General features: G+C 41.0%; 1 protein-coding gene across 2 annotated transcripts in view; it reads right to left on the bottom strand.

Moving 5' to 3' along the window:
- Nucleotides 1–4,875: 4,875 nt before the first annotated feature.
- Nucleotides 4,876–22,161, bottom strand: part of ATP7B (ATPase copper transporting beta) — a 31,499-nt gene continuing 14,213 nt past the window's right edge. For both annotated transcript variants that reach the window (XM_075741902.1, XM_075741901.1), the window contains exons 7-21: nt 21,657–21,831; nt 20,859–21,092; nt 20,586–20,677; nt 20,319–20,446; nt 19,070–19,224; nt 18,725–18,859; nt 17,825–18,019; nt 16,016–16,198; nt 14,283–14,475; nt 12,794–12,940; nt 11,335–11,477; nt 9,574–9,777; nt 9,348–9,465; nt 8,503–8,605; nt 4,876–7,053 (exon numbers count right to left, since the gene is read on the bottom strand). In XM_075741902.1, coding sequence (XP_075598017.1) covers nt 6,789–7,053; nt 8,503–8,605; nt 9,348–9,465; nt 9,574–9,777; nt 11,335–11,477; nt 12,794–12,940; nt 14,283–14,475; nt 16,016–16,198; nt 17,825–18,019; nt 18,725–18,859; nt 19,070–19,224; nt 20,319–20,446; nt 20,586–20,677; nt 20,859–21,092; nt 21,657–21,831 — 2,470 coding nt within the window. In that variant the 3' untranslated portion in view covers nt 4,876–6,788. The remainder of the gene's footprint in view (nt 7,054–8,502; nt 8,606–9,347; nt 9,466–9,573; nt 9,778–11,334; nt 11,478–12,793; nt 12,941–14,282; nt 14,476–16,015; nt 16,199–17,824; nt 18,020–18,724; nt 18,860–19,069; nt 19,225–20,318; nt 20,447–20,585; nt 20,678–20,858; nt 21,093–21,656; nt 21,832–22,161) is intronic.

A 22,161-nucleotide genomic window follows, 5' to 3' on the forward strand; every position in this document is an offset into this window, starting at 1 on the left:
TCTGCAGAGAAGCCTGTTACAATTCCATGTCAGGGACAAAGACAAAACTTACCACATCAGCAGGAGCACGTGATGAAGCAATCCCCCTGCCCAGCAGGAAAGCTGGCAGACACCCATGCACTAAAGCACCTACACCTGACCTTCACTGCCAACTCAGAAGTCCTCTGCCCTTGATGATCAGAAGGCTGAGAGAGCTGGGCTTGTTCAGCCTGGAGAACAGAAGGCTCCGCAGAGACCTAATTGCAGCCTTCTAGTACCTAAAGGAGGCCTGCAAGAAAGCTGGAGATGGACTATTTACAAGGGAAGGTAGTGACAGGACAAGGAGGAATGGCCCTAAGCTGAAGGAAGGTAGATTTAGATTAGGTATTAGGAAGAAATTCTTCGCTATGAGGGTGCTGAGGCACTGGAACAGGTTGCCCAGAGAGGTGGATGCCCCCTCCCTGGAAGTGTTGAAGGCCAGGCTGGATGGGGCTTTGGGCAACCTGGTCTAGTGGAGGGTGTCCCTGCCCATGGCAGGGGGGTTGGACCTAGATGATCTTTAAGGTCCCTTCCAACCCAAACCATCCTATGATTCTGTAATTCTATGATTCTGTGATTCTGTAATTCTAAGCTCTCCAGGCCAAGACCCTTAGTTGTGTCCCCTGCTTCAGCCCCATAAACTGGCCCACTGACATGCAGGGAATTTAAAAGCCAGCTCTAAAAACCAAAAATGAGTGCACACAAGAGGACCACAGCCAACTCCCTGGTGGCCAGTGCCCCCGGCACAGCGGGGAGGCCACCTAGCCTTTCCTGGCAGTGGGCTTGGCACCAGCTCCTGCTTGCACCCCCGGAGCAGGACTGCGCCGGGTCTCCCAAGGAGCCTCATTAAGTCCATGTGTGTGTTGTACACCTGGCCCATGTCTCCGGCACCATGTGCTGTCTGCTGGGCAAGGAAAAAGCTGCAGAGCTTCAGGACAGCCACGGAGTACCAGGTTTGCTGTGCAGCCGCTCCATGCCTGGCCAGAGGGGACCATGCCCTCCTCCTGCCACCCATGGCTGGGTGCCACCTCCAGCCCTTGCCCTAACACATCACCCTTGTGCACCATAAGGAGAAAGGTGAGACAGGTGGAGAGCTCAGGGGACACCAATGCTCAGCCAGGTGTTCCTGAACAACAGAAATGTCTAAAAAAATAGTAGAAGTGGAGAGAGAAATGCCAATTTTAAGGTGATTTGCTTTAAGCAAAACTGCCACAAACCATCCCCTACCAAAGTAGGGTGATCCCATTGAACTTGTGTATCTCCAACAGCATCTTTGGTATTGCCTGGGAACTGTTCCTCTTCTGCTTCAGCAGCTGGTGTCACCTGGGAGCTCCTCACACTGCTGGGGGCTGAAGGCAAGCAGGGTTACAGAGATTTAAATACAGAGCTACAGCTCTTTGTGACAGCAGCATTGCTGCTTTTCACAGCAGTGATGTGCCATCTGCCAACCACAGACACATCCTGCATCGTGTCCATCTTACAACGAGGTGACAGTGGAGGAAAACCAGTTTAGTGAACTTCTTTCAAACCCAGTCTATTTATTTATTTTAAGGAAAGTAATTTGAATTTTGGGTAGCTCCCTAAGTGTGTGGAAGCCTCAAATACTCAGATTTATGCCTAAATTTTTTTTTACATCTATCATGCGACACGTGCAGCTGTAGTTCAGAGGAACATCAAGCCTTATCTTCATTGACTTCAAAAGGATTTACACTTATGCTTTGGTGCTCTCCTGAACAGAAACACATTCCTGGAGCCTTATGGTGGGTCTACGTGGTGACTTTCCCCACGGTAAGAGTCTGCTTAAAACAAAACCCAACCAAACAAGCAGCCTTGCACCCTCAGCTGCCTGGGGAGTTTAAACTCACATCACGAACTGCAGGTTTGTTCTGAGGGCACAGGCATCATGCTTCGCCTTCCTGAAGTGCTGCTTTTCTTCTTCAGTCTCAACTTGTCAAAGGAAAAAATAATAAAAAAAAGCTAACAGTAATTTCAGCAGACAGCATATGCAGAGCTTAGGAATTAAACTTGAGTGGCACATAATACAAACATGGTAACAATTCAGAGCTCAAGGCAAATAAACAATTGCCTGAAATCTGTTCCTGAGCTAGATAATGCCAAGTCAGCCCAAAATTTTAAGCACACCCTATATTATTTGACTTAAACTGCCCCCTTTGCATTTTTTCCCGTGCATTGAATGTATTGGATTTTCAGACGCTTTACAGATTAAGGGGATTCTCTGGCTTGGGCTGGACCTGCAGTGACATCTCGTGGTCCCCCGTGAGGCGAGGTGCTGGCTGCCAGGCGGCACACACAGCTCCCCAGCCCAAACCTCGCACCGGCGCCCCTGGACCACAGCACTGACCAGCACAAATCTGTCAGGGGACTTACCTCCACCTGCGGAGACTCAATGGCCAAGTAAGGAAACAAACACACACCTCCTCCTGCGACATCCCTTCCCCTTTACCTCCAGCACCAGGGGAAACTTCAGAAATCATCCTTTTATGCACAAAGATAAACAAATCGGGAAAATCAGATCATTGCACAGAGAGCCTGTGGGTGGGCTGTGCTTGCCTGCAAAGCCTGGGTGCTTTCAACTTGAGACACGGAGAGGAATTAATCTGCCTCCTACCGTGTTTGTGCCTGTCTGAGGCTCACATGTGAGCAGGATGCTTTGCCCTTTGCCACTTCTTCTTTGGTTGTGACTCTCAAATGATTTCCCACTGAAAACCAACACGCTCGCTGTTGGAGTCTTGGTAGAGGAAATTAAATCCGACATTTCGGTGTTATCTGATTTCCCATCCCTGTACACCACTGTATAATTTCACCACCTACTCACTTGTTTTCTTCACACACAAGTGCATTTAGAGAAAATATGATCCTTGGAAGAGTATTTAGTCAGAGAAAGGTTGTAATCAGCTTGGATAGAAATCAGACAAATCATTTGCTTGAAAAAGGGGGAAGGAAGGAAGAAATAAAATGGAATAATTTCTTTCCTGCGAACTGAAATATTTTATGGTCAAACTATAGCACGAGAAGGAAAATAGTTGAAAAACTTCATGGGAAACACTGCTCCTGAGCTATTGCACTAAAAATAACACGAAAGTCAAAGATCTGATTCATTAGATGTCTTCTGTGTTCACAGAAGAAAAAAAAAAAGTTACAGGAAAAGATTCACAAATTTTCCCAGGGTAAAGTAACTAGATATTCCATATAAATTATCAGATATATGAACATTTAGGGTCAGATTGACAGTGACTGAGTCATCCCAGGAGAACCTGCAGAACGCAGACACCTAAAACCAAAACAGGGATTTGAAAAGCTCCTCCACACTGTCTAATCCATCAAAATACTCAGTCCTCAGAAAGAAGAGAAGCATGGTGAGCAGCTGGGGCACTGAGTTTAAGGATTACCTCAAGAGCCCATCCTCTTGAGCACCTTCCTCCAGCCTAGTAAAATATAGACTGGGCACATAGCACAGAGGAGCACCGGTCACAAGCCAGCACCTCGCTCTGCCAGCGGCTCTGCAGGCAGATGGTCCCACTGAAGGCAAGGAAAGCTCGTAATTATGTTATGCAGAAATGCAGGTGCTGTCCTCCATCTCATACACCCCACCAGTGAGCCAGCTCTGGTTTAACAAGAGCACATGATCACAAGTGTCCAGCCTAGCACTTGTATTTCTTTTTCTTGACTATGTGTAGCTATTCTAACTTCCTTATAGGCATTTATGCATGTTTCAGAGCAGTTTACAGTCTAAGACATTAATCGAATATAGTCAGGAAACCTTAACATATTTTCCAGTTCATTTGAAGTTATTAAATAAAGTCAAAGCCTATCTTTCTTCCAGTCCTTTGACATCTCTTGAGAGCAGGACAGTGTGATCAGTCCTCTACTCCAATAATTTTCCAGTTCATATTACATTCACAGAAATAAGAGAAAGGCCAGCTGGAGAGAAGGTCAGGAGATTGTCCAGGGCAGTTGCCTGCCCCAAGGCAGGATTCACATCTGGCTAAGGCATTTTCATCAGATATATGCCTAATTGCCACGCACATCCAAAGAGCCCCCCTTGGCGATCTCTTCCAGTACTCCATAATCTTTCCTGTTACACGGTTCCTCCCTAGTGACTAATCTAAATCTTCTTTGATTCAGTGAGCCTATTATTTTTCTTGTTCCAGCCACCATGAACATAAAAGATGCTGAAAAGATGAGAGGAATAAAATGTTCTCTTTGTGTTTGGAGACTTGTATTTCCTTAGAGTATTCTGTAGGCAAACCTACTCAAACTCCTTTGGTCTTGTTATATTTCTCATTCTCATGTACTTAGGTTCTCATGTTTTCTAGATTCTGTTAAATCTCATTGCTCTTCTCTAAACTGTCTCCGAATTTTCCAAACAACTACGACATAAAAAACTAGACCTGATACTTCAGCCGATGCCTCTCCAGAGCTGAACAGAAAGAGGCATTTTCTGTCGTATGGATCATATAGTCGTTATACATCTTAATGTTTCAGTTCATTTTGCAGCATCACTGTGTTGTTAGAATGGGTCACAATACGAATGCCAGCCAACTACCCGACCTTTTTCTGCCAAGCTGACCTTTAATTCCTCTTTGCAAAGTTTGTCAGTTCTGTCCAATTTCTCAAGATGATTTCGAGTCCTAATTCCACCCTTCAACATGCTTGCAACCTTACCTGCCTCAACATACAACACAAAAGTGTCCCTTTTTTCCCCACCTGAAACAGATCACAAAGCGGTCACAAAATCTCTCTTGTGCGTATGTATCCTGAAATCTAGCAGTCACTGCTTATGCTTTTTTTCACTCCTCAAAAAAAAACCAAAAAACAAAAAACCCCACAAAGTTATTTGTTTGTTTTTTAAAAAACACAACATTTTTACTGTAAGCACTGGTAAGAAAACATAAAACAGTGAAACAGAAGACCATCTTCCCCACAGGGACATGTATAGTAACCTACAGTGTGTTTGAAAAGTGTGTGTGCTGTGAAAGCAATCTCTACACATGTAAAAACGTTTTAAAACTGATTTGTAACTATATTTAAGACAGTGCTGTTGATGTTTGCTAAGGAAAGCTCAAATATAATATTAAGACGAAGAGAGAATAGGAAGACATGCTCAATACTTTAAGCACAGTTCTTTTCCTCTCGGACTTGTTTTTCATTTTTACATTAGGAGGAGCAGGATTTTAACCTGTGTTGAAAACAGTTCTGTATTTAAGTCAGTGAAATTCAGTGGTTTTTCACATTGCTTAGCACAGTAATTCCTGTTCTTTCACTTTTTAGAGCAGACTTATGAAACTTTGGTCTGCTTGCTTCAGAGTCCCACAGTTGAGCAGTGCAGCACCCCAGGACTAGATTCAGTGCACCAAAGCCATTTATTCCTGCTGTCCTGACTAAAAAGTGTTAAGGGATGAATTTGACATTCACAGTGATAAAGATACTGCAAGCTTTGGTAAAGATATTAAAGTGAAAAAAGGGTTGTTCAGCACCTTGATTTCTCATGAAACTAGAGCAAAGAGCAAAATGAAAACCAATTCAAAACATGAATATAAATTTACATTCAAATTCAAGCTATTACAGATAATCTTAGTTCAAGTCCTTCTGTAATCAGAAAAGGTTATTTATATGATAGCAAATAGAAGCCCCACATTTTAAGGCCATTTTTCCACCTTTACCATTTAAACTTTTGCCTCCATTTTAAGCAACCAGCAAGCTGGGATTAACATGCAATAAACTCACTCCATTCAGCCATGCTGGAGTCACACCTGTGCTAGCTCTGCTCTCAGTCACACCATAGTAAATACCACATTCGCTCACACTGGCATAAATTCTCCACTCTGTCAGAGGGAAGAGACAGCTGCCCAGTTGTCAGGAGCTTCATGGGTCCTGCAAGGTATCCACAGGAAAATGATATGCTAACTTGGACCAGGAATTGCTCTGCCTTTGTGGAATTCCATAGGAACGGAAAAGTTCCTGGTGACTTAAAGGAGTTTGTCCCAAACAGGAATATCTGTAAACATAATAATAACTCATAGAAGATACCTTGTGCAAAGAAAGGGGAAAAAAGAGCTCATATGGAGCAAAAGAGAAAATCTAGGAGAGCAATGGGAATGACAGAACAAGTTCAGCAATGGAAATGCGCATCAAAAGGATGTGATACTGGAAGGCAAGTGAAAATCTTTGAAAGAGACCTTTTAGAGAGTTATAGTCTGTGAAGCACTGAAGCATTTTTGGTCCAGGGAGACGCACGTGCATCCTAAATACAAAGTGCTCTCACAGTGACGTGACTAGTTAGGATTCTGTGTAAAAATACAACTTCCGACCACAGACCTCCTTATGCCATGGCTATTTTCACTTAGACACAGAAATTAATATTTGGCAACTCTGAAAATACTTTTGCTTCATGTGCTCTTCAAAGAATAAAGTTAGAAAGAGTGAAAAGTATGAAATTTGGTGCCTAGCAAACAGTCTAGAAGAGAGAAACTCTTTTAGACTCTGAAAATTACAATTTTACATCATTTCACTAGTTGCTGTGTGCAAAGGAGCCAGTTTATAGAGCCACAGATTCTTTCCATGACTAGAAATAACTGGTGACCTGAAAAAATCCACAATCCATAGAACCCAGCATCAAGCTGAGTTGCAGTTGTTTTGTGAGCCGAAGGAATGACTTCACTTACAACCTTGAAGCTCTTGAAGACATGTTGGTCCCTCCTGTCACTGATGAGGAGGACCGTTTCCTCCTGTACTAAGAACACAGTGCTTCAGATGTACTGTTCTTCATCTCCTCCATTCATGAGCAATGACCACTTGTCCCCTTCCTCCTCAACAAAACCATTACGTCTCGGCAGCTTGTCTGAAGTCAAGGAAGAGAGAGACACTTGGCTAATCTGATCCCAAGGAGCTGGTCTGGATAAATCCCTCCTCCTATCATCCATTCCAATATGAACACTGATTTGGGAAGGAGTAAGTGGTTTCATCCGGCCTTGAGCTCGTGCTTCATAACTTTCTGTGTCTGGCTTCTTATAACTAAGAAGAGAAAGAGACAAGATGTTTAGCACTAAGAGGTCAATGTGTAGAAGTGACTTCAGCATGAGAACAAATCAGAAACTTCTGATAATCTAAATGTAACCTGCACTTCAGATGGAATGTTAACGGCTAAGAGTACTGGTCACACGGCATTAAAACATTTCAATAGTAAAAGAAAGGGACTCTCAAAGTGAGATTCTTTAAGAAAAATTACGAGTTTGCCAAATTATGAAAGGGTTCATAGTAGACAATTGCAGGGGAATGGACTTGATGAGTCAAAAATCACTTTCTGATTCCATGTATTCTAGGTCAAAAAAAGCCCAGCAATGGCAAATATGCATGGTCTTCTTCACGTACATGTATTATTGTCTTTGGAATCTGAAGTTCTGTTCAGATGTGATGCTTCAAGAAAGAGAATTGTTTTGCAGAGTATACTGTAATACAGCTTCCATAAGACTGAAGCCAATTATGTTTTGGGGGCTTCTCAATATCTAACCACAATGGTGTCCAATACTTAATGTAATCAGCACAAGATCAATGGAATTGTAGAATAAAGGAATCCCTTTATAGAAATTTCTCATCCTTTGGATAACTACACACAGAAAGTTTTTAGGATGAAAATTCTGTAGTGGTAGGGCTAATTCTGCAAACAGACATAAGCATGTATGTAGTTTTTATTCTAGACTGTGGTTTCACTGAGCATTTTCAGGATCAGAATCATGACGCAGAAACAGATAGGCTATGCTATGCTATGCTATATATTACAGAAGATCCCAGCTACAGTAGAAATATTTGAAAGTTTGGACTAATTTCAGACACCGTAAAAAGTTTTATTTTTGAAAGATGTTTACTCATAATGCTGTTAAAAACTGGTCCACTCTAACTGCACCCAAAAAGGGCACCCAAAAATGTAGCATAAAAGACTTAATAGAATTTGAAAAATCTTGTTATAGTTCAGAAATTGGTTCGCTTCCAAAAAAATAGAGCAAGATACTTTATCGGTAGTGAGGTGCAAAAGAATAAATACACTGCTTCTCTGTTCCTCTCTGCCTAAATTGAATAGACAAAAAAACCCCAGGTACAAATCTTTTAAAAACCATCTACTGCCACATTATGGAGAACTGTGTTTTGAATTATTTGTTCACTTGATATTCACAGCAAAACCAGTGCTATCATTACCTCACTTGGTATTGAACTACATCTCCAACACAGGTGCCCAGGTGGCATCCAGTCACACTTTTAGCTGCTAGTTAAAGAAGGCTCAGTACAGTCTTAGTCCAGGCATGTTCATAATAGTGACAGCTTTGGGAGCTGAGGATTGGGCAGAACAACATCACTAAAGGAATGTCAGGTACTTTCAGGTATACAAAGCTTAAAGTAACCTCTCACTTGAGTCCCAGCAGCAGTGCTGCCTATGGTCCCCCATTTGCTTAGCATAAGAAAACTTGCCATTTCAGCTGCAGGGAAGACAGCACGACAGACACAGAAGAAGCTGCCATTGCAGCTGATCCCATCCAAGGCTGAAGCACGAGGCCAACAGGCATGAACACACCTAGCAAAAAAACATATGGACATCAGCCAGAGCAGCCTGTCCCCATACAGACATTTCTGTCCCTGCATATCACAGAACAGACCAGTAGTTTTACAATGTGACTTGCTGAGACCTCCATAAACACAACTAGATCAATATATATTTACTCACTTATTTTTAAATATGTTCCTTCTGTTGCAAGGGATGACCTCTGCACCAATTCAGCTACAAGACTGCAGCCACAAGGTAAGACTATTTTTCCCTTCCAGCTATTCTGCACATATGAAACAAAGCAAAAGCAACACAAAGACAAGGCAATAGTCCAGGCAAAGGAGGGAAAAGTTACTCAGAAAGAAAAAGAGGAATGCTTGAAGTAAGTTTGGAGCATGAGAAGATGTCTGACACAAGCAGAGAGAATGCAAGTAGTAGGAGAGAAAATGTGACTAAAATAGGGAGCACCCAGAAGTGTGATGGTATCTCTGATTAGAGCTGGGTTTGAATGTACAGAAACTAATCCCCAAGTACCGCTATGTGAAATAAGAGCACGGTTTTCATTTTATCATATAAGAATTTATTCCTAAGAGTTTAAAATTTGGGGAACACAGGTTTTTTTCTAGAACATGGGGAAAAAAAAAAAGAACTTATTTATTTTGTCGTCCTTCTGACAAGTTTTAAATACTCTAGGAACCTCTCTATGGTTCTTGAGCAGGAAACCCTGTGAGAAGCACCACAGAGCTCAAGCTGAGCTCTGTCAGTCACATACCTGCTGCTATGGGTATTCCAAGCAGATTATAAATTAAGGCAAGAATCAGATTTATTCGTATTCTTCGAACTGTTCTCTTTGATAAGTGAATACTGGCAACTACATCCAGCAAGTCATTCTGCAAGACAAGAGCATTGAAAGTTTTCCACATGCAGAATTCAGAATACCAAAGCACGAAGAGGAGTCTCAGTGATAAAAGAGGACGGGTCAAAACTGTAGTGCTCACTCGGATAAGAACAACATCTGCTGCTTCGATGGCAACGTCAGTGCCCGTTCCAATTGCAATTCCAACGTCTGCCCTGGCTAGTGCAGGGGAGTCATTGACTCCATCACCAACCATCGCAACCTTCCTCCTCCCATTTTGGAGTTCCTGGACCTTTGCAACCTTGTGAGAAGGAAGAACCTCAGCAAAGACTTTTTTGATCCCAACCTATGTACAAAGAAAGAAACACACCCCAGTTAGTGATATGCTTCGTGCTGAAAGGAAGAGTCATTTGCTGTTCTAGGGGAAGAGGAAACAAGGGAAGATCAACCAAAATGATTCCAATAGAGGCAACACTTGCAAGCTACACCAAAAGCTGAAGAGCATCATGCCTTTGACATAAGACAGGGACTGATTACAGCCCCCTCCATCTTTACTGCAGAGATGCTGGCAAACAATGCCCTGCCCTTAGCATCACAGGGCTTCTGAAGCTCTACTGCCCTGGCAATAGAGGTTTGATGGTTAAAAGAGCCAGTTTTCAGCTAATCATGCTGCTTGATGCACCAAAAAAATGTTTCAGTGAAATAAAACACAGGAACCATGAACAATCAGGCAGTTACACTAGGGGAAACACAGAAATGGCAAGTATGTGCAAGTCTCAGGAAGACTATAAAATAAAGCAGATGGCTGTCTAAATGCTTCAACCCATCCACACCTCAACTAATATGCCGTTACTACCAATGGCTTTAGCGCAAGCAGGTGGGTGTACTAAAGAGCACTGGTTTGGCTGCCTCAGCAGGCACAGATCAGGTTTTCACTACACAAGGCAGAAGCTCTCTTTTAACCTTTCAAAAAGTAACATTTTAAAAAGTTTTTAGGACTGCCTTACCATTTTCGCATTGGGAAAGAAGTGCCAAAAATTCAGTAAAAATGTAAGTTGACACAGACTAAGCTTGTTTAAAAACTTCACCTGAATGCCTGGAACCATAAATTCAAGCTTGTTTCTGAAAGACGACTTCTCTTAACAAAGAAAGTTGGGTGGGAAAGCACTTTACCACAAGTGAACACAAAAGCGAAAGTGTGAAACAAAATAGGAGAAGGATTAAAGCATCACACTGAGAAAAAAAACAGACCTCAGAACATCCGAGATCGTACATACCACAGTGCTGGCTGAGTTAGCTGTGTGGTGGGATATCTGAGGAAAGCAAAGTGGCACACGGTAGATTAGAAGTAGACCGATGCAAAGGGAAAGAAGGAAATGAAGATGGAGAGGGTGGAAATGTAGTAGGTAGAGTGAGAATTTGGCTTTGCCTTTGGAGCAACATTTATAGTTTGAGATCAAGGAAATCTCATATACACTCAACCTCTTTTAGACTGCTGTGCTTCTTAACAACAATTCTTATTGTTATGTTACCCTTAAAGACAATGACAAATTCCCACTTCCCTATTGGGAACCTTAAAGGAACTTTCCTTCATCACTAACCGGACACAACTGCCCTTCAGTGAAAGGAAGCAGGAGGCTTCAGTTCAGCAATGGGCTAATTACTGTAAGAAACTCTGTACCTCTGGAGAAGAACTGACTGCTTGTCTGCAGTGGGATCTTAATGCAGCCACTGGCCTTTACTATGCCATTATACTCGACCTGATTTTCAGAACAATTCAAGAAAAGTTAGTCTTCATTGAATGTATCCAGGGAAACTCTTGAGTTCCTGCTCCAAATTCATTGGGGTAAACAGTTCTAGAACCTCATCATGTATTGTTTTTGAAATGAAAAGAAGCAGATACCTGAGTGGCAATGGCTTTTGCAGTTTTTCTGTTGTCCCCCGTTATCAGCACCACATCTATTCCCATGTTTTGCAGCGTGTGCACAGCAAGGGCTGCCTCCTGCTTGACAGTGTCTGCTATTGCGATCATTCCACACAACATGCCTGCACAAAGAAATATGCTCTGTTAGAGAGCCCTGTGGGAGGCAAAGTGGCAACAAGAGAACAGGTCATACCCCCCATTACGGCGGGTTGTAAAATAACACATTCTGGGCAATATTGACACTCATAAGCCTGATTAACTGTCTACAGTTTTCTAAGTTATGGTCTCTTTCTTAAACACACACACTTTTCTCATTTATCTGTTTCAGACTGAACAACAAACACCTTTGATATTTAGGGAGCAGGAGGAAGGGGAGAAGAGGAAGGTAGCTTTTAAATATGCCTGAGTTGTAGGTTTTATGGTATGGACAAATACAATAGTGGGACAGAGAAAGTTTTGGTATTTATGGCCTGGTCAGATGTTGAAGCCACTCCTCCAGGAGGAAGCACACAGAGCATCTGGGTTTATGTCCCCTAATCTCTCTGGATCTCTAATATAATTAATTACTTTCATACAGAAGTGTTGTACCTGCCTTCCAACACATTGACTCAAAGATGTGTCCAGGTTTCCTTCACATGACTTACAAAAATCTCACACTGGTTTATCATTGCATGTTACCTTTCAAAAGTAAGGGCTTAAGTAGGTTTTGCACTCCTGCATCTCTATTATTTGCTATTATTATCAGTGATAGGAACACCAGCTGTACATTGGAGCCCTTATTTCCATGTTGACAGCACTTGATTTTGCTGGACAGCTGATGGAGTCCAGGCTGAGACATGTAAATGCCTCTCAAAATTGCTGTAGAGGAGCACCAAGAATATTTATTCAGTAATTGAATCAGAGGTCCCATTTCAAGATCACAGATGCACTGGCAATCTATCACCATTATAGTAGTTTCTCATATTAAGGTATTGTCTGGGATCGCTTTCTGCATAGCACAGAACAGAACCCCTCTGGCAAAACTAATTTAGTCTAATCTATTATACCTTAATGATCTAATGAATCATCATGTTCATTCATGAGATGTTTTGAAATCAGTGATGCAACAGGATGGCGTGTGATCCTTAAGTGATGTAAAGTCAGGATGGGACATGGCACTGCAGTGGCACTGCTTTTCTGAACAACTGTCCTAGACAACAGGAGGTTCAGACGTTAATACTTAAATTAAAAACTACCCAACAAAATCTTATAAACACTGTTCTGAGGCAAAAGCTTCTTTTAAGAACACCTTGATACTTTGCAGTTCACAAGCAGTTCTGCGCTAAAAGATTAGTAGTTTCTTGACAACCATTGCTGAATTGCTCCAGAGTTTGTTTTTATCCATTCGATGGGAGGATCAATTGATATTTATTAAGTCACTCCAAAGAACAGCAGTTACCATCTATAGCCACTAGTATGGCAGTCTGTCCTTTCATTTCATGGTCTGTCATCGCATCATTTACGTCATTTGCAACATGCAAGCCATTGCGTCGCATCCACTCACGATTTCCAATCAACACTGAGTATGTATGAGAAGCTGATGAACCTTTGTGCACAGAGAAAAAGAAAAACGAGCAACTCAAAAATAGTGAACGCAAGCCAGAGATGTTTTAGGATGACAATGTCAGGCTGCATTAGCTATAGAGAGACATTTTACTGATTTTTTTTTTGGGGGTGGGTGTGTTCCAGACTGGCAATGGTCACACCCAAGACACAAACAGAATTAGTAGTCTTCTTGAAGTGCTGCTGTCATGGCCAAACACAAATGCATAGGCACTACCTAAAGACAGCCTCATAAAAACTTTTCTTCTTCAAGACTCAATCCGTGCCTGTTTATACACAGAACTGCATCATGAACTTAATGGAAGTATTTGCCTGTATTTGCCTTTGCTAGTTGGCATTGTTTTTCTGGATAAGTGCAGTATGCATATTTCATAAATGACACGCTGCTTTGTTCTCACAACTAATGACTTCTTTCAAATATAAAGGCTATTTCTGGCAAGAAAAAAGTAGTTTTGTTCTAACAAACAATGAAACAGTATGTAGAGCACCTCATTATGAATTCAATACAACTTTACAAGAGCTGGATGAAGCAGGTGAGAAAATATTACATTAACACCATTCACAAATGGCACAGTTCTGATGATTATAGTTCTTATTTTATTTAATTCTTCTAATAGCTTTCTCAAAAAGGTCAGGAGAGCTGCAGTCTTCTGAAGAGAACTGATGAGCTTCTTAAGGAAGGCTTTAAATACTTTTTCTTTCTCTCCTACACTACAAAAGAACAAAGTGGCTTCCACAGAGGCTGAAACAAAAACAAATGTATTGGCCTAATCAAAATCATCAGGCACTGAAACTCGGTTTGCAGATATAACATGCTTAATTGTGCATCTGCTGAATAGGTTCTTTTTTAAAGTATCTTGAGAGACGTATGAATAGAAAACAAAAGGCCCAAGTTAATATGGAACTAAAGGGCAGGATATAAAAAGTAGCAGTAAGATAACATATGTTAAAGGTAACTGCTCTAAATGAGAAGATAATGCTAATTGGCAAACTCTGCTCTCCGCTGGACCACTCTTCTATCCAGAAGGGACATTGCTGGGTATGCCTTATTGCCTATGTATAGCATGGACTTTTTGAGTACTTATCACTGTAGCATCTAAATGCTTATTTAGGTTTCTGAATTGCAGAGAGATCAAGAGTAGGGGAAAGAGCAAGCTTCAATTTTTATCAAGGTGCATTTTTGTTCCTCATGTTCTTTGCCTCCTTCTGCCATAAATCCACCTTTCTGTTGTTCCTAGTCCCATAGGATTGTTTTACAGTAGTCAGCACTGTTGATTCTTTAACCCTGTCATTGTGACTGGCGGTCAGTTCGGGGGCAGACATACCATGTGATTCAGAGAGCGTGATCAGCGCGTTATCTCCCGGAGGAGCACTGCTGTCCCTGCTCCTGTTAGCATCCAGGTTATCCTCCTCGGCCATGCCCGGGATAGCCTCAACACCTCTGACTTTGCAGCTGATGCCACAGCCTGGGACTGCCTGGAAGTCAGTGCAGTATCCCAGGCTCTGAGTGCCAAGCTCCTGCGGATGTAACCAGAGTTCATCATCAGCTTCTGCTGCCCACGTGGGGTACAAATATTAGACAACTTCTGCTGAAAAGAGGCCTCATTCCTCCTCTTGACAATGACTGATGAAAAAGCAGCATGTAGTATCAGTAGCACAGAACTAAAAATAAGGATGTTCTGGCCGTGCTGTGGTTTAGACTTCTAGAAAGGGGCAGCCATACAGATCACATCCAGGTCGTAGCCCTAGCAACAGCAAACCATAAAGGACAGCTTTTCCTGGTAGTTCAAGGATGAAGCAGTTACACTGATGGTACACGACCTCAGCCAAGACTAGGAACTAAAGAGAAATACTGTAACAATAAGCCATACAGCTACTGAAAAGATGCAACTTCTAATTAACCTCACAGACAACTGGCTGTGGGGGATCAGGCCTTCTATATGTAAGTACAGTGAAAAACTGTATCTAATTCCTGGATTGATCTGGCCAGATGATAAGGAAACTGGGTCCTTCTGTTGAGTTAGAAAGAGAAGCCAGTGAGTACCTTCAAGATGAGAAGAAGGATTACCAGGACCCTATGAGTTACAAAATGAATGGAGAAAATATGCATTTATGAACAAGTCTCTGGAAGCTGGAATTACATGTGACCTTCTTACAATGCAGGGATGATAAGGCAGGTGGGTAAGAATATTAGCAAACAGTATAGCATTGCAATTCATATAAGCCATGGTACAGTAACAACTGGTGCATGGGATGACTACAGAAGTGTCAGGGAACTGAGACAAATATGAAAACAGAAAATGTAAAATACGAGAGAGGCAACTGAATCATTACCCATACTCTCTTTTTCCTTCTAAGTTTATATGTTAACTTCCAAATTTTACCACTGAAAGATCTATCACTAATAAGGTTGATATATTATTGCCAATTATTTTTTCCATAAATCAATTAATGACTTATCTTAACAGAAAGAAATTATTTATTTAAACAAGAGTTCCTATTTTGGTTACTATTCATGCTTTCATTCTTCCTGAAACATTTGAGGAACACATGCAATACATAAATGACCTCTGACGATTTACAAAATTTGCAAAGACTTGAGTAATCTATTAATTTGTTTGTGAAATTCACAAATATCAAAGTTTAATATTCAGGTTTTAAAGGTTTTTGTTTAATCTATTCAGATAAGCAAGTGACTAATAGAAGTGACTACAGTCAGGTAACATATGAAATGTCACCACACACATTTGCTTCACAATGCTATTTTAAGTATAAGTATTCCTCCTGCACGTATTCCACAATCCTTATTTTCCCACTGGTTCAGGAAAAACTTCGTAAGATCTTGTCTGAGAACTCCACAGCATTACCAGAAAAGCAAAGTTTAAAATATGCCTTCTGGTATTGTCCAGACTAAGATCCACAATCATAAAATCTGCCAGCTTTCCAGCCTGTTACTTTTCAGGCAGGCCTGTCCCCTTGGGACTTACTCATTTCATACAAAATTGCCGCATTTGCACAGATCCCTTCAGGCCTGAGATGAAATAGGAAGGCTAAGTACCTCTTTGCAATATTTAGTGACTGCCACTCCTAAAGGATGCTCACTGCTGGCTTCTGCAGTGCCAACCACTGCCAGCACCTTCTTCAGAGAAAGCACAGCTGTGTCTCCCAGCAAAAGCACCCTCATGACTTTAGGAACTCCGCAGGTGATGGTCCCAGTTTTATCAAACATCACAGTCTTGATCTGCAAGAAATAAACAGCACCTTAATCACTTTTACCAACAAGGTATATCATGCAAGGAGGGTTTTTACGAATGCTGTTCTAAATAATTAACAATATACATAATTAACAATATATATAATTAACAAAGTACTGAGGAAAGAGGACTCAGGACGTTATTTGGTGATAAGAGCAGGTGAGAAGAGTGCAAGAAGCTGCAACAAGTTTCAGAAACAACCACCTAACCAAACCCAACCTCATGCTGTTCACCAAATTCAGCAATCACTTGTTAGCCAGCCCAGTGGGTCTTGAGGAATTAGGAATGAACCAAAAAACACAGCCCCACATACAATGAAACCCAAAGCTAAAGTCAATTCTAATTCTGAAAATAAACATGGCACAGAGAAACACACAAACCAAAAAACTCAACAAAGTAGGTACTATTTCCATGCCTAACTATTCCAACCCACCAACCGGATTCCAACAGGTCACCTAATTCTCCAAGCCCTGAACCTAGTCTTACTTAGATTCAAAATGTAAAAAGTCCTGACGCTAATTAGCAGTCTTTTTTTTGTTGTTTTTTTTCCTGGTTTTCAGCTGGGATAGAGTTAAATTTCACAAGCAGCTGGGAGGGGACACAGCTAGGGCAGCTGACCCAAACTAGCCAAAGGGATATTTCATACTATGACCTCATGCTCCAGATATAAGGGGGGGGTGGGGGGTGGGGAAAGCTGGCCGAGGAGGAGGGATCATGAGCAAATTGCATTGTGTATCACCCGCTTTGTACATTCTATTATAAGTACTGTTGTTGTTATTTTCCTCTACCTTTGCTGTCCCAGTAAACTGTCCTTATGCCAACCCATGAGTTTTACGTTTTTTCTTCCCATTCTCCCCCCCGCTCCCACGGGTGAGGAAGGGGTGAGCGGCCTGCTGCCGGCTGGGGCTAAACCATGACACCTTGAAAAAACTTTTGGACTATGCTTTATAATGTCCAGTAAGAACAAGAATTATCAGTCTGATTATGCTTTATAATGTCCAGCAAGAACAAGAATTATCAGTCTGATTAACTTATTCTTACCATTCTTTTCACTTAAAATGTTTTGCCTATGTCTAATCCAGTCTATCATCACATGGTTTAAGCTCATATTCTTTTCAGTGGTTGTGGACATAGCAAACCTCCTCCTTCAATCTCCTCCTCCTCTTTTCATCAGTTTTCTGTCTTTGAAGGGCTTTTTCTGCTTCCCTTCCAGATTTTTCTATACACTAAAAGAACTTCAAATTGTTCTGTTTTCTCTTCCATCCTACATTTTAAACTACTGATCATGAACAGTATGCATTTCACAACAGTCCTCTGAGGAAAGAAGGGAAACACTGGATTATTGGGCTCTTTTGCAGAAGAGGTAAAGAGAGTGCAAAAGTCAGAAACCTCTTGGGTCATGCAGAAGATTAGAAGCCTCACTGGCTTCTGCTCTTAATTAGAGTAGAAGCCAATAGGAAAAAAAACCATCAAAAAAAAAAAAAACCAACAAAAAAAACCCAAACCAAACAACATTCTGCAGTATTTCTCTGCACTAGCAGGGTTTCCTGGGAAATTACATGTCATGTAGCAACAGCTGGGTAAGCTATAAAAGTACAGAATGAACTATTAACCTTGTGTGCCATTTCCAGGGGTTTTCCGCCTTTGATGAGAATACCATTCTGTGCAGCAACTCCTGTGCCCACCATCACAGCTGTGGGGGTAGCCAAGCCTAAAGAACAGGGGCATGCAATGCTCAGCACAGTGATTGAGGTTTGAAATGCAAACCTCAGTATTAGTTCAGCTTTTGAAACGTGTTTGTTCTGATTCTGCAAGAAGAGGGAAGAGAGGGGGAAAAAAAAAAAAAAAAAGAGAGATGTGTGATTGCCCATAGAAGGTAACATAGATGTACGATGAATCCTAGCCATTTCAAAAAACATATTTACCTGGAAACCTCCAGCATAGGAAAGCAATCTATTATTGTTACTGTAATGGTAGACAAAGGTTATGAATTGTTTATGGCAGTATTTTCTGGCTTTCTTTGGGCTCAAGCACATATATGCTTGACTCTGCCCTCAGGCTCCCAGATGACAATATAATTTGCTATAGCTTAGCAAAGGAGAACCCTATTTCCAGGTAGCAAACACACATCCTAAAGATAACAGAAGCTCATCTTCTTTCTAAAGCCAAATCCACTATCTGCCATCAGGAACAAGGATGTCCTAAAAGATTTCAGGTGATATAGGAATGGCTCAGCTCCTTGCAATGCAGCTATAGATCATGTTTAGTCCAGAAAAACTGCCAATAATTTCAGTTTGTAGGAAAGCCATGCAGAACTAAGAAGTAAATGCAAATGTATATTTATACCTGCAGATAGATTTTAATTAGTGTAATTATCTGTTCTGCACAGAAAACACCACGTCGTACGAAAGTATTTGCCAGGTTGCAACATCAAACCCTACACACAGAAGGTATGTTAATAATACCAGAAGATATCCTAACACCAAAATCCAGCTCTTAATGAAATTACTTACAGGAAAATATTTTTGAATAACATCAAAATTTATAAAACCAATTGTGATCCATACTATCAATGTCACTGTTGAAATGATGATGATAAATGGAACAAAATATCCACTAAACTTATCTGCCAGTTGCTGGATGGGTGCCTATAAAAAAGAAAAACATGTATTTGTATATTTATGATCAAAACACATAAGTATGCAGAGTTATGAAAATATCTAATATTCTTCATCTGATTCTTTTTTGAAGTCTGGAAAACACAGAGTTTGTTGAACAAGTAAATATATAAAAATATAGAATCTTTTTCTTATATTATAGAAATCTGTGAATAAGTTTTTCTTTTCTATTGTTTTTACCTTTGACATTTGAGCTTCTTCCACCAATTTCACAATTTGTGCCAGAGTCGTATCATTACCAACATGAGTTGCATTAACAAGAACTGAGCCGTGTGCATTTATAGAACCAGCAATCACTGTGCTCCCAGGCTTTTTAGTGACTGGCATAGCTTCCCCTAGAAAGAAAAGGTAAGAATAAATGAGGCAATATAATTCATTAGCACACAGCTCATTGTACGCTGGCAAAATCAGCATGCTAAGCAATAATGACAAGAAATCACGTATATCTCTGTCAAGTGAAGACATGTGTAAGTGCTGTCATACTTCTATAAACCTTTTTCTAGGTTTAGTTTCAAAGCAAATGCTGTTTCCTTGGTCCTACCCATCCAGTATGCCATCCCTCAAAAGGGCCAGGAGCAAATTGATTGTAAAAGGAACTGCTAAGAATTTCTCCAATTAATACTTTGCATAGCCATGGGAGTTTGAGCAATCTGTCTTTATTTCCACCACTCTCCATTTTCAAAGTCTATAAAAGCTGTCTCTGTGGCAAAGCTCTTGTTCTCACGCTGCCTCTCCAAGAATACTAGCTCTACAAAATCCTTATTTTCTCTATTTTTAGGCTTAGTGATAATGACTGGTTCTCTTTAAGGGTATCCCCATTCCCCAAGCAAATTAAATACATAACTAAAACAAGAAGCCACTGCCAATGTAAAGTTTTTATATCCTTTACCTTATTCATAAGAATTGCATGATACAGTAAATTGTTACTATATTTATAAAATGAAATGAAAATTTCAGAAGCTGTGAAAAAGTCCCATGATCCTTAATGAGCATCAAGTTGTGAGGCTTTATTTCCGTCTCCTTGCTCACTGGGAGATCCCTGTCAGAAACCCTGTTCAATGCCCACGCATACCCACCCCAACATCTCAGCAATATTTCCCCATCGCCCTTTAGAAGTTATTTCTGAGAAGGTACCATCTCTACAAATACATTCCAGGTGAATCTCCCACCAGATCTCTGGAATAATGACAATAGTGTTTAAACTCTACTCGTCCCATCATAAAAGTGGCCAAACTGAGTGAAAATTATTCAGCTTTTTAGGTTGTGTGCAGATGTAGGATTTGGATTCAAGCTCACGAAGGCCAGGCACAGCTTCCATTAAGGTGGTAGGTTATTCAGATAGCAGCTTTTGGGTTGGGTCTGCTCTCTTTTCTTGTAAGAAAGTGTTCTAGAAGATTTCACTTCTTTGAATAAGTGTAAGGGAAGTTACCAGTAATGAGAGACTCATCTGCCATAGAACTGCCTTCAATGACCTTTCCATCCACTGGGAACTTTCCACCAGGAACAACCTTTACGATATCACCCCTTTGAACCAGTTCAACAGCTACCTGCTCCTCCCTGCAAAAGACACAAGCAGAACAGACAGATTATTTATACCATCAGCTTCAAAAGAATAATAATGCTTTCACATTAACTGCATCAAGTCTAGTCTGTGCACCTACGCAGGCTGAAGGGGGTTTGGTTCATAAATACATACCTGACGATAGAGTGATCAGGTCCAAGAGTCACCACAGTGGCTTCTGTGGCTTGAAGAGATATAAGTTTAGCAAGAGCTTCTGAAGTCTTACTCTAAAAAACAGAGATAAATGTTTAAGATACATTGAGATATATAAATGCTGATGTCTACTTAACACAATGAACTCTAAATGACCTTGTATACATCAGAAACATCTGAGTCAAAATTCCTCTGAATAGTTTTATTCTACTCTCATCATAAACACACTAAATGTTTAGTGTGAAGGTGAGTTACCTTTGCTATGTGTTCCAGCCATCTCCCAAGGGCAATGAAGACAAACAGCATCGGAGGAGTGTCAAAGAAAGTGACAGGGCTTTTCTCTGCCTTTTCAATTATCGCTACCATCAGGATCACACATGAATACACATAAGCAATTGTCGTGGCCAGTACGATAAGCACATCCATATTGGCCGTCTTGTGTTTCAGTGATTTGTAAGCTTGTACGTAAAAATACCATCCACCAAGAAACTGTTGGTGTAAGCATGGACAGATGTGTTAAGATCACAGCAGTGAAAGCAGAGACTACATAATATTGCCTATAGTAGAATTATAAACATGTAGTAGATAAGGGAAGGCATCGCTATCCCATGCAAATTTTATATTGATACGACTCCAGTGGAGTATCTACTAGGAGGCTGACTCCACTGTCATTCTCTCACTTGCCCTTCCTTGTCCTCAAAATAACTCTGCCAGCTAAATACCATCCTTTTCCTCAGCAATGCAAAGTAAACAAGGCACACAAGTTGAAGGGATTTACCCAATTAGTTTGCAGCTGATCAGGTATTTCATCATTTTAACACTACGTTCCCCACTTGGAAAACTAGGTGACACAAGTTTGGCAGGAGTACGTGCTGTGAGCAATTACAGAATGCATAACTTGCAGAAAAGTGCCGCTTTATTCTGCACAGGCGGTACAGATAAGAGGTCAGGCCTAATCCACTAAGCTTTTCCAGTCTCCTGTCTTTATCACATCAGATTACATAAATGGGAGATGAATAGAAAGCAAACTGCTAGGAAGTACTGTGGACATACCTGAACAAAAGTGCACAGGACAAAGAAGAGAAGATTTAAAATAGATAATCCAGGAATGAGATTCTGTTCCAGCACCATAGTCCCACGGTGCTCAGCAGCAGGTATTAGCATATAAATCATTAGGATTAAGACAGGGATACCAAACAGTAGGCTGCACAAGAAAGATTTCCTCCACCTGAAAAGTAGAAGCTGTAAATCCCTGGTTGTCATACACCCGCAGTACACAGGCCAAACAGTGTGCTTGCAGTGCAGAGCTTGGGGTATTAGTACTGTACTAACACACAGCTTTGGGATATATGGAAAGATCCAACACTTCAGGACAGTTTCCTACATGTTTAACTGTATAGACTTCCATCAGTTAAAAACTGAAACTAATGAAAGTAATGAAAGTACTTGAACCAAATGGCAAATCATAAAATTAAACAATCTTTACACAAGGATAAGCTAGATTAACTGGGAAGAGAGGGGAGGAGGTGAGTTACAAGACATGATCTATACACATTCA

This window comes from Balearica regulorum, chromosome 1 (genome assembly GCF_011004875.1).
Source record: "Balearica regulorum gibbericeps isolate bBalReg1 chromosome 1, bBalReg1.pri, whole genome shotgun sequence".
Classification (NCBI taxonomy): domain Eukaryota; kingdom Metazoa; phylum Chordata; class Aves; order Gruiformes; family Gruidae; genus Balearica; species Balearica regulorum.